The sequence below is a fragment of the Neovison vison genome, chromosome 3 (genome assembly GCF_020171115.1).
Source record: "Neovison vison isolate M4711 chromosome 3, ASM_NN_V1, whole genome shotgun sequence".
NCBI lineage: Eukaryota > Metazoa > Chordata > Mammalia > Carnivora > Mustelidae > Neogale > Neogale vison.
In genome coordinates, this window is record NC_058093.1 from 148,474,277 (window position 1) to 148,487,232 (window position 12,956).

General features: G+C 43.0%; 1 protein-coding gene across 1 annotated transcript in view; it reads left to right on the forward strand.

Moving 5' to 3' along the window:
• DYM (dymeclin) overlaps window positions 1-12,956 on the forward strand; it is a 337,031-nt gene that overhangs the window by 221,006 nt on the left and 103,069 nt on the right. The window contains exon 14 of the mRNA XM_044243021.1: window positions 8,938-9,040. Coding sequence (XP_044098956.1) covers window positions 8,938-9,040 — 103 coding nt within the window. The remainder of the gene's footprint in view (window positions 1-8,937; window positions 9,041-12,956) is intronic.

The window sequence follows — 12,956 nt, forward strand, 5'->3', positions numbered from 1 at the left end:
ACATTATACTAAAAGTCTTTGGCAGTACAGTGACAGAAAAAGAAATTTTGGAAATTCAGATCGGAAAAGAACACTTAAAGCTGGCTTTATTCACATAAAACATGGTCATATGTTAAAAAAAAAAATCCTAATCTGCAAAAAAATTGAAAGAGATAAGTTTAGCAAGGTCATAGGATACAGAGGTCAGTATATAACAGTAATTGTATTCTGATATTTATGTGGCAATCAGAAATCAAAATTTAAAGCAATACTGTTTATGGTAGCATAAAAATATGAAAGAACTTAGGAAAAACCATAACTAAAATACATGCAAAATGGGTACACTGAAAATTAAAACATTGCTGAAAGAAATTTTAAAAGACCGGTCAAATCCCTATGTTGCACACCTGAAATTAATATATCAGTGTGTCACCTGTACTTCAATAATAAAATTTTTTAATTAAACATTTTTTTTTTAAATTAAAGACTTCAGGGGCACCTGAGTAGCTCAGTCATTAATCGTCTGCCTTGGGCTCAGGTCATGATCCCAGGGTCCTGGGATCCAGCCCCGCATCAGGCTTCCTGCTTAGCCTCTCCTACTCCCCCTTCTTGTATTCCCTTTCTCGCTGTGTCTGTCTTTGTCAAATAATAAAATATTTTTTAAAAAATTAAAGACCTAAATAAACAAGATGATCCCATGTTCATGGGTCAGAGACAGTATTGTTACAATCCTAGAATTTACCTATACATTTAACACAGTCCTAATCAAAATCCCACCGGGTTCTTTGGTAGAAATTGACAAATTGATTCCAAAATTTTATGTGGCTATGTAAAAATCCTAGAATACCCAAAAGCAATTTTGACAAAGAAAACTTATGGAGAACTCACACTACCTGATTTCAAGATGTACTATAAATTATAGCTAATGCAATCAGGGCAGTGTGATATTATTGGTAGGCAATAAATTTATAGACCAGTGGAATGAAATAGAGTCCAGAAATAGACTCATTCATATATGGTCAATGAAGTTTTGACAAGCTCGTCAAGGTAATTTAAGGGGGAAGGAATAGTCTTATCAAGTAATGGCACCGGAACAGTGAAATATTCATATGCAAAAAACCAGCGGGAGAACGTAAACCTTGACTTTTACATCCAAATGGAGCACAGACCTTAAATAGGAGACTTAAAACTATAAACCATATACATCAAATCATGGGAGAAAATCTTTGGGATCTTGGGTTAAGCAAAGGTTTCTTAGGACACAAAAAACACAGATCTTTCTTTAAAAGTTGATGAATTGGACTCCCTCAGATTCTAAAATTTTGCGCTTCAAAGGGCACCGTCAAGAAAATGAAAAGAAAGACCTCTCCGCCCACCCTCCTCCCCCTCTGCCGGTCTGGGAGAGATTATTTACAAAACAATACCTGATAAAGGACTTATATCTAGAATATTATAAAGAATTCTTACAAACTCAGGAAGAAGAAGGAAACCGCCCATTGTTTTACATGGGCACAAGGTTTGAATACGCACTGCCGCAAACAGAACTAGGAGCCCAGGAAAGTTGGTTAGGGGAACGCAAGCTAAAACTACAGCGAAATCTTCACGCCCCCAGGAAGTGCCAACGCTAAGACGACTGGCTTAGCAAGTGCCAGCAAATATATAGGACAGGTGGGCCGCTTCTTACGGGGTTAAACAAATATCGTGATGTTTATTCAAGAGAAATTGGAGACGTTTGTTCACAAAGAAACTTGCAAGAATGTTTATAGCAGCTTTATTCTTAATGGCTCAGAAAGGGAGACAACCCAAAGGTCCATCAACTAATAAATAAATAAACGAATTGAAGTTTGTTCAAGCAACGGAAAGCTACTTGGCAGTTAAAAGGAATGAATTCCAGATACACCAAACAACGTGGGCAAAACACTAAAGTGATAGAAACCAGACCCAAAAAGAGTACACATGGTATGATCCCATTTACCTGAAATCTAGAAACGGTAGAACCGCAGTGACAGGAAACAGCTCTGTGGTTGGCGGTTGCCCGGGGTGGAGCGGGGGATTGACTGCAGAGGGCTACAGGGAGCGTCCCGTGGGAATGGAAACGTTCTACATCACAGTTATGGTGATGAGGCCCATGAATGTTTCAGTTTTTCAAACCTCATCAAATATACTTAAAATTGGATAATTGGAGTCTATGTTGATGATTCCTCAATAAAGCTGATTAAAAACAAGGTAAGCACAGTGTGAGACTATATGGAAGTGTTAGTTGAGGCATGAAGTTAGTGTAGTTCAGATGGAAGGTGAGCACAGGTTAGTCAGATCCTTCGCAGATGGGATGGAATGGGCAGCACGCACTTGGGCCTTGAGGGATGAGTATATTCAGATGCGCAGGGAGGGGAAAGGAAGGCTTCCTGCATGAAGAAGGAGTTTCTGCCTTCAGAGGAGAAAGTCTCAGGCTTGGCATTAAAGGAGATTTGGTTTCTGTCTGCAGCTTTGCTCTTATTAACTTTAATAATATTTTGTCTATCTTGACATTTTAAAATAGCTCTTTAGGCTTTGTCAAGAACTTTGAGTTCACTACCTTGTGTAACTTTAACCTCAGATGCACTGTCAACTCTGTACCTCAGTTTCCTAACTTCCCATTCTTCTGTGGAGTTGAGGTGCTCCTTGTCTCTCTGGGGACCGCCATGATGAGGGAAGGTGACTACAAGTTGTGAGGGGGGCAAGGCTGTCGTAGGGAAGGTCTGCATTCTCTGGGAGGGAGCCCCCTTTCCACCTCCTAGGAAGTAACACTTCTGTCTTGCTTCCTCTTCAGGGTCTTACTCTAGCTCTTTGCCCCCCCACTGCCCACTTCCCCACATCAGGCTTCTCTCTCAACCACGGGGGTTCCCTTCAGCCTCCTCCTCCACCTCCACTCCAAGAAAGGTTTTGGTAAGGTCATCATTGTTTTCTTTCCTTGAGCCAAATCCAGTAATTTTGTTTCTTTCTTTTTTTTTTTTCTTTAATCCTTCTTTACCTGTTGACAGTGATGACCACTCTCCCCTTGAGACTATTCTCTTGGCTTCCAAAATGTCTTTCACTTTTTGTTCTTCCACTTCTATTTTTCTAAGGCCCCTTTGCTGTTTCCCTTTTTTAGTCTTGGTGTTTCCCGGAATCCTGACCTTGTTCTTTTTTTCTCACTTGACACATTATCCTTGGGTGGTCACGTGTACTTGTGTGATGGCCGCTAATGCCCATAACCCTCAAAAGTTCTCTGCTCTCTCCCAGAGCACCAGCTTCATATTTCTGAACTGCCTGCTGGGTATTTCTTACCATCTGGATATTCCTGCGCATCTCTGGCTTTTGTGGCACAATCATTAAGAGCCCAGATTCTGGAACTTGGCCTGCCCCTGAACTTGACTCCTGACCCCACCACTTAGTAGCCCTGTGCCTTAAGCAAAGTACTTAACTCCTCTCTGCTTTGATTATCCTCCCTAAAAACCAAACACAGGATGGATAATGATAGCACTGGCCTCACCTGATGGTTTGATGAGCAGCGAGCCATGCATGTGTGTCCTAGTCGCTCCTGCTGCTGGGACACAGCCGTGGGCTTCCTGGGCCCTTTGCCTTCTCTGACGCTCTTCTCTTCCCAGCACATTCGGTCACATTCTCAGCCAGCTGCTGTTTCCCAGTTGGGAACTTTGGAGTCACACGGGACTCCCTTTTGTCACTGTTTCTGTTGTCTCTCTGCCTTCCTAGTGGCTCGTACTGCCTTAGCTTGGTTACCTCCTGCTCTCTTATTTTGAGCCATGAGGTTAGTTACCTAAAGGATCTTTCTGCTTCAGCAGTTGTTTCCCTGTCATCCTTTTCTTGAGGCGGGGAGAGATCTTTCTGAAACAAACACAGCAGTGATGTGCTTGTGCCTCTCTGCTTGGGCCTGTATTTTTCAGATGTGGCTTCCTAGAGCCATGAGGTTCTGTGGCAGGAACTGGATCACCTCCATGGGATGAGAGCGCACTGGGGAGAGACCGAGGACACACATGAACAAGGACTGATTGCTTCCTGTCCCTCTCTTGCCCCACACTCCCCGCCTGAACACCAGACACAGCAGCTTTGCTTTCGTGTCTCCTGCTGTCATAAAACACCTCTGGCTTTCAAGGGGCACCTGGGTGGCTCAGTCAAGCATCTGGTTCTTGGTTTCGGCTCAGGTCATGATCTCATGGGCTCTGCACTCAGCGGGGAGTCTGCTGGAGATTGTCTCCCTCTGCCCATCCCGCTCTCTCTCTCAAAGAAATAAATAAATCTTAAAAAACAAAACAAAAAAACAACAACCACCGCAACAAAAACCTCAGCTTTCAGGATAAAGTCCAAGATCTAAGCAAGACATGAGAGACACCTCATAAACTGGCCCCATTGCTGGCCCAGCATTGATGGTGTGCTCCGCCACAAATGTAACATTTGGTGAACGCATGTGCCATCCTGTTGCCTATGCCGACAGTGCTCAAATATCTCTGTCCTCCCTTGTGCTCCTTTCTCTGCACAGATGACCTCTACCTTTGCCTCACTTGCTTGGCTCACCCCTGACAGTTCCTTCAGATCCAGCTTAGGCGTCTCCTCCAGCCATGCCGTCCTGTTCCTGTCTCCAGGGGCAGCTGGGCAGCCTCATCTGTGTCCCACCGGCCCTCCCTGCTCGGACAGTAGAACCTTCTGTGTACGTTTGTCCTCCCCAACCAGCCACCCCTCCAGGAGGGCAGTACAAACACCGCGCTGCCCTTGCTTGTCACTGTCTCCCGGGCATTGTGCACATTGCCCCGTACATCATAGGTTCTTGGTAAATGTTTGACTTACTGCCTGCCTCAGTGACTTGAATGGAGATGCAAACCTCGTAACATGGTTTTTGTAACAGGCGCGTCGCTGTCTTGCTGTGCTTCCTCTCTTGTCGCCCTCACCCCGTGGACTCACATCATTCAGCCATGGGACTCCTTCGCTTGAGCCTCTCTGAGCCCCTGGGCACACCGTTTCCCCTTCTGAGTTCCATACTCTCCCTGCCCCGTATGGCTCCCCACCAGCAAGCCCCTGACCTCCGAGGCCACAGGGAAGATTTCCTGTGACAGGTACCGAGCCTTCCTCTGTGTTCCCTCAGCGCACTCTGGAAACCCACGGTGTCCTCCGATTTTGGAATTACAGGATTTTCTTTTTCTTACCACCTTAGATTTCAGCTCCTTGGGAGCAAGGGATGTGTCTCTTTTGTCATTTTGTAAGACTAATGTTCCTTTAGCTGCTTCTCCATGTTGAGTCAAGTCCAGGGCTTGCAGTGTGCCCTAAGTGGTCCTTCATAGTCCGTCCTAAACCATCTCAGTTTGGGCCTCGTCTCCTGCTGCTGCCTGTGAGCCCTGAACGGCAGCCCTTTCCAAAAGCAGCTGGTGGTTTTCTGAGCGTATTTCATGTAGGACTAACCATGCAGAGTCTATGCTCATGCTCCTTTCTGAAATGCTGGCTGTTCGCAGGGGCTCTGTTTTCTTCAGGTTAGTGTATTCTTTTTATTCCATTTTTTAAAAATGTATATAATATTTCAGGCATATATCAAAGAGGTAGAGTAATACAGCAATCCCCTATGTATATATCCAGCATAACAAAAACAACATTTTAGAGAGAGAATGAGAGAAAGATTCAGAGAGAGAGAGAGCTAAATCCCTTATTTTTTTTTCCTCTCTGATCCCATTTCCTTCCCTTTCTCAGTGAAGAATGGCTGTCTTAAATATAGTATTTATCATTTCCATATGGTTTATTATTTCATGTTTTATCTGTAGAAGATCGGTAATATCATTTTTGCATTTTTAATACACTATGTAAATAATACTACTTTGGCCGCATTCTTCCACTAGAATCCTTGCATGTAAAATACCCTTGTTTTGGAGCTTTATCCTTATTGTTGCACAGAGCCTCGGATAACTTTCCATTGCTCTGTAGGTTTCCTTACAGGACTCGCCCGCAGTATTAACCCATGCTGTTCGTCAGCGTTCTGATTTTCAGTTTTTCATTGTTAAACCAATTTGTAGTGAACATACTTGTATAAAAGAAAAATCTAGTCTTTTTCTAAGATTAAAAAACAAGGACTCTGGCAGTGATATCCTGAGTGAATAGTACACTTGAAAGCCAGTTTTGCTCAGAATTACCCCTTTACACGCAAACACCATACATCTCTACCATTCGCTCTAACTGGCAGTAAGCTAAGGGGGCTTGTAGTTTGATTGCAAAGTTTTCACCAGAAGTTACTTTTCCCAGCAATTTACAAGCCACATCTCATATACATTCTGATCCTTTTGCCTTAAAAAGTTAAATGTGGGGACGCCTGGGTGGCTCAGTGGGTCAAGCCGCTACCTTCGGCTCAGGCCATGATCTCGGGTTCCTGGGATCAAGTCCTGCATAGGGCTCCTTGCTCAGCCGGGAGCCTGCTTCTCCCTCTGCCTCTGCCTGCCGCTCTGCCTGCTTGTGCTCTCTCTCTGACAAATAACTAAATAAAATCTTTAAAAAAAAAGTTAAATGTGAACCAAATTAGAATGTTTAATATATATATATATATATATATATATATATATATATATATATATAGAGCTCTTTAGCTTTAAGACCTGAGGGAAAAGCCTATTAAGTTGTAGGAGAATAACAGCTTGAAGTCAAGTGTGAATGCTGTTTCTCATTCGTGATAGGAAACTTGAAGTGGCCTCAAATCAGCTGTTCCCACACCAGCTTTCTTAGGAACAGCTGGGAGCAGTAGCCACAGCTCCTTGAGGTGGACCAGTCAACATTTTCGGCCCTCACCAGTCAGATTTTCTGTTATACCCAAATGAAAGAGCTTACGTTAGAACTGAGTCTTACTTCCTTGTTTTGTCGTCTTCTAACAAAGAAAGCGGATTGTTAGTATTCTCTTTGAAAATAAACAAAACTAGCCTTTCTTCTCCTAAGGAAACAATTTCAGATCCTTTTTGCTTTGATTCCTACAACTTGTTTAAGAATTCTCTTCAGGGGCGCCTGGGTGGCTCAGTGGGTTAAGCCGCTGCCTTCGGCTCAGGTCATGATCTCAGGGTCCTGGGATCGAGCCCCGTATCAGGCTGTCTGCTCAGCAGGGAGCCTGCTTCCTCCTCTCTGCCTGCCTCTCTGACTACTTCTGATCTGTCAAGTAAAGAAAAATCTTAAAAACAAAAAAGAATTCTCTTCAATTTTGATGGAAGGGACCATGGATTACCTCTGCTGTCCTCTGAAGGGACGCTGTGGGGACGCAGACAGAACCGCAGGTTGCTGGTATTTTGTAAACTCAACAAAGGCCGCTGTCTGTCTTCACTTGCACCCCTTCTTCTAATACCAAGAAGCGTACTTCTTCCAAGCATTTTTAGTGCTTTCCCTTTTTGTTTGGGCATCAGTTCATGCCTCTGAGACTTGCCATGCCCTGTGCAAGAACTGACCGTCCAAGTTCCTTTGGCCTCAAAAAAGCTCCTGAAATTCCCTTTATTCCTCAAATGTGCTGCTAACAAATTAAAAGAGCCTTAGTAATTTTTTTCTTTATGCATTTCCATGTGAATACGCTTTGTACACAACCCCAACAAATTTTTGCCTTTTATTTTCATCATTTACAAAATAATTTGTATATTTGAAATGTATACGGCTAATGCAGTTCACTGTCCTATTCCGTTGTTCTTTTACTTGGCAATTTTACTTCAAGGAATTTATCCTGTACATAGTCGCACTTCAATATGCCAAAAAATTATATACAAGGGTGTTCATCACAGTGCTGTTTTTTTTAAAAAAAAAAATACTGGAAACATTGCAATGTTTGATTAATAATGGGCTAAAGATAAATAAATTATAGTATATCCATATGCTTATATGTCCATTCCTGGCCCTCAACATTTATTGAATGGATCAAGGACTATATTGTTCAATGAAAAAAGTGTGAAGTACGGAACAGTACACATTGGGTGAAATAAAAAAGATGCATGTGTATGTATAGCCTTGCCACCTTTAACATTTCTGGGACCACAGACAATAAAGTGCTGGTACATAGTAGCTACCTGTGTGTCATGGCAGTGGGTGTGAGCAGAAAGTGTAAGGTTTACTTTTAACCTCGGCAGGTAAAACAAAACTGAACCTCAAGTGGAGAAGACTCTTGAGCAGGTTTCTGGATCTCCCTCTTGGAGTTCTCCCCAGTCGAATAATCTGCCTACAGATTCCACCTGCCACACAGCCCCGAGCCCCGACCCCTCTGGCTTTTCAGCTCGCCATGATGCTGCTGTGCACTCCCTGGGTCCCAGTCTGGAACGTTCTTTAGGCAGTTACTCTCTTCTAGGGATCCCAGTCCTGCACTGCAGATGTTGTACACCAGCTGAAAAGTCATTTCATATCTTTTGTCCATTTTTTAAGGTATTAATAGCAGGAAGGTTAATTTGGGGCCGCTTAGTCCATCATGACCAGAAGTGGAAATCTTATAATACATATATTTAAAGTCATTATTTTAAGAAATAAGAAGATAAAGCTGTGATAGAAAGTGATTGACTCTCTTATCCTAGAGAAATAATTTAATCCAACACGCTTCTTTGAAGGATGAGGAAATTGAGGTACACGTCCAAGGGGCTAGTCATAGCTTGCCCTCAGAGTGACTCAGGAAGCCCAGTGCCCCTCAGTCTGTCTGAATCTCTGTCCACTATTCTTTCCTCGATACTGGAAAATTCTCCTATGTTTGCAGTAGTATTTTAAGTTGTCAAACTTTTTTTTTTATTCTTTTGAATCCCTGTAATTTAAACATTCTCCTCACTTTATTTTTTTGTTATATCGATGGTATCATTGATCCTGCTGTTAACACAGGCATGAAGAAAAAAAAATCATACATGTGTATTTTAGAATATGACATTCTGCAGAACTGTAATACCGTATAAAACCCAGAAAAGGAGACACTTATTTCTCTCTTTTTTTGTTTTTTGTTTCCTTCAGTTTGTTTTCCTTGCTGTCTAAAAAACACAACAAAGTTCTGGAACAAGCCACACAGTCCTTGAGAGGGTCCCTGAGTGCCAACGATGTTCCTCTACCAGATTACGTAAGTAGTTAACCTTACATTGTCAGTAACGAGTTTTCCTTTCATTGTTAGGCTCATAAGTAACGATCTCTGTTCTCAAGGTCTGACTATGATCTTGGTGCCTCTAATATGCAGATAAAGGAGTGCTGTCTCACATCAAGGGGAAAACTTTTAAGTGATTATTAACAAGTGGTTAAAGAAAATCAACCCTAAGCCAGTGACTGTTAATAATTAGGACCCTTGTTACCTCAGGCAAGAAACCCACTCAAACTAGTTACATGGAAGCAAAAGGAGCGGTTTCACAGAAAACATGCAGCGGTTTGTCACTGAAGTCGAGGGGCGGAGGTACAGGGGCTGGATTTCACAGAGAGCCAGAACCTGAACTTGAGAAGCCTTTGGATTCAAGAACATCCTGTCTTTTTGAGGCTCTTCAGTTTCTAGGCTCTGATTCCTTTGCTTCCGCTTTACTCTTGAGCTATTATTCTCGATTGGCCAGATTTCCCTATGTGTTGACTTGGACCTAAAATAGCCACTCCAGCCTTCCTCTCGCCCTGGGAGTGTCGTACCGTTAGCCACCTGACCAGTCTGGAAGCCCCAGTTCTCCGTTCCAGGGAGAGACACTCTTCAATGGCTCCGCTCAGCTCAGTGCACCACACTGGTCCTGTGAGCCGCGGTCCGCGGGGACGGCACTCGTGTGTTGCCATGGTTTCATCCACTTTACAGATAAAGAGTTTATTCCCACCTCACCTCAGAGAATGACAGCAGAGTGGAATGGGAGCGGCACAGGCATGAGCGTTCTAGAATAACAGGAAGGAGAATATTAGGAGTGCCTTCAGGGCAGTGCCACTGTCCGTGACCTTCCTTACATTTTGGAACATGGCTCGGATGAGGATGCTAAAAGTTATCTTGTCACAGACCACAGAAGTAGTCCATCGAGTTCTAACAAGGACAACAACTCTCAGTGGGTTGATACTTAAGAACTTCATGAGAGAATTTTTAAGTTCGGAGTTTGAAGTGGTGATGCATACCAGACAGCCGGCGACTTGTTCTGTTTCCTGTGGTTTATTTCATTTCTAAATGGCTGTGCTGATACGAGACTGTGGGAACGGCCCCCAGTCCCGATAGCGGTCGCTGATAAACAGAGATGGCTGGGTGCAGCCGCGGCCCGACTCGTGCTGTTTTTCTTCCCTTTTAGTTATTTCGTGTATGCATGTGATGTGATGACCTGTCATTCCCATGAAGGTATTAAGTTTGTAATTCCAAAGGACTTCTCTTTTACCAAAAAAAAAAAAAAAAAAAAAAGTATCTTTGATTATTTTCCTGCTAACTGAATATTCTCAACTTTTTCCAAAAATTAGCATAATAGCTCACTTCTATCCGAGCCGGAACTTGTTATAAGAAAAATATTTCTTCCTAATCATTCCTTGAAAACCTCAGTTGGGGCCTCCGAGTGGCCATGGGGATTGCGTTTATTAAGAACTTGAATTCAGGGGGGCGCCTGGGTGGCTCAATGGATTAAGCCACTGCCTTCGGCTCAGGTCATGATCTCAGTGTCCTGGGATCGAGCCCCGCATCGGGCTCTGCTTGGCGGGAGCCTGCTTCTCTCTCTCTCTCTCTGCCTGACTCTCCGCCTGCTTGTGATCTCTCTCTCTGTCAAATAAATAAATAAAATCTTAAAAAAAAAAAAAAAAAGAACTTGAATTCAGGGATGCCTGGGTGGCTCAGTCTGTTAAGCATCCAACTCTTGATTTCAGGACAGGTCATGATCTCGGTGTTGTGAAATCGAGCCGTGCATCAGGCTCCGTGCTGTGGCTGGAGCCTGCGTAAAATTCTCTCCCTCTACCCTTCCCTCTCCAAAAAAAGAAAAGAAAAAAAAAAAACCCTTCAATTCCTCTGTAAATGTTTTGTTATTTTTATATAATTACCGTTTGCTTACATAGCACTCCTGTGTCATTTCTTCCACAAAAATGTGTTGAATGTGTTTAGTGTTGAGGGTGCGCTAGCAGCTTTCTCCTGTAAGCGGAGACCAGAAAATCACTGTGTCTTTGAGAAAATGGATCATATTTAATGGTATCCGCCAGCCATAAAAGTGATTAGGCAATGAAAGGACAGGTTAAGCCCCTAACAGACACACCAGTTCTGCTATTGAACCTGATAGTTTTTAAGTTGCTGACTTGTTCTTGCATTACATTTTCACGAGGTAAAAATGAATTTTTTAAAGTATCTGGTTCATAGAATACACAGAAAATTCTACGTAGAATCTGGACAGTCCTTATTTTAACATTTGTGTGTGAGAGACTTTATGAATCACAACAGACCCCAGATGGGCTAATGAACTCGAATTTTGCCGCCTTTCCTCAGAGTTCATTGCAGAGGGTAGGTCGCCCTGATTCATTAGTGGTGATGGCAGCGGGGTCCTTCCTGCCACTTAGCCATGTGGGGACGAGAGAAGTCAGTGCTGCTGTGTGTTTTCTTTAATCATAACTGAGCGTGTTCCCTTGTCATTCCCACAGTGCAAAACACTGTAAGTGATCTGTGTATTTGAAACCATGTTCCCACTGTCATTCTCTTTGAAATTGGTCATTAACTGGGAAAACAAAATGTTTCTCCCTTTTTTCCCCTCCCTGGAAATCTTAATTAAACATCTCTGCCAACAGCCACATAAAACTCTGTGTTCTAGACTCATGCAGTAGACCACATATTTGTAAAAGATGGAAAGGAAAGGGTTGGAATGCTGCAGTGGGTCCCTGACAGCATAAGAGGTCACTTCTATCCAAGCCATGACTGTCCTTTCCCACCGGGATCAGATGGGTTTGAATAAGCGCTCAAAAATAATCATGTGTTCTTCTCACTGTAATACACAGAGTACTCTCCGTCTTCCTGGAGCTCTCTGAGTTTATTAAGAAAACACTTATCCTCATTGTACTGTGTAATTCACAAGTCCGTTGAGTAACAACAGAGAAAACAAATAGCAAGTTAAAAAAGCATGAGTGTTCATCCTTCAGTACGGCCTTGTTTGGTGGGACTGCTCAAGGGAGACCTGAAGCCTTCCACCAAGTTCTAGATAATGAGGGGACTGGCTGCTGAAGGGGAAATAAAACAAACACTGCACTCAAGTCCTCTTTGGGGGAGAGAATGCTGAGCACCGAGAGGGAGAGCTGTTTCTGCAGCCTCTCCAGGGGCGGTAAAGACGTCTGGGAAAGTACGTGGGGTCCATCCAGCCACGTGACTGCACTTTGCTGTCTTTAGGGTTTCCTAAAAGTGAATTCAGTGACTAGAGCAGGGGAGAATTGCTAAAGGAGAATCTTTCCGCATCTTTTTTTTTTTTAAAGCCACTTGAATCATGTACAACAGACCTGAATATATAAAGTGAAACAAAAATAATAAATGAGCTGTAGTTGTGTTTTAAACCTATACCTGTGGTTTTTAAATTACGAATATTGTTACAGTGTCCTCTAAGCTTTTTTCCCCTAATTTCTGACAATCATCTTGGCAAGTATTTAGGATGAGAGGAATCTAAGTCTTATTCTAGGTAGAACCATAAGGAACCAAATTATAATGTCCTTTTAAAAAAAAAAATTACTTATTTATTTGACAGAGAGATATCACAAGTAGGCAGAGAGGCAGGAAGAGAGAGGGAGGAGGAAGCAGGCTCCTTGCCGAGCAGAGAGCCCGATGCAGGGCTCGATCCCAGGACACTGAGATCATGCCCTGAGCCGAAGGCAGAGGTTTTAACCCACTGAGCCACCCAGGTACCCCTTATATTGTCCTTTGATCATCAACCAACCTGGGAACCTTTCTAAAGGACTGACTCTGCCATCTAATTTTAAACAGTAATTGCAAGGACATAAGCTAAAAAGATGCAGCCAAAAAGATGGAGACAGAATCAGAAAAATCAGCAAGAAAGTAAATAGCAGCTAAGAGTTTATCATTGAAT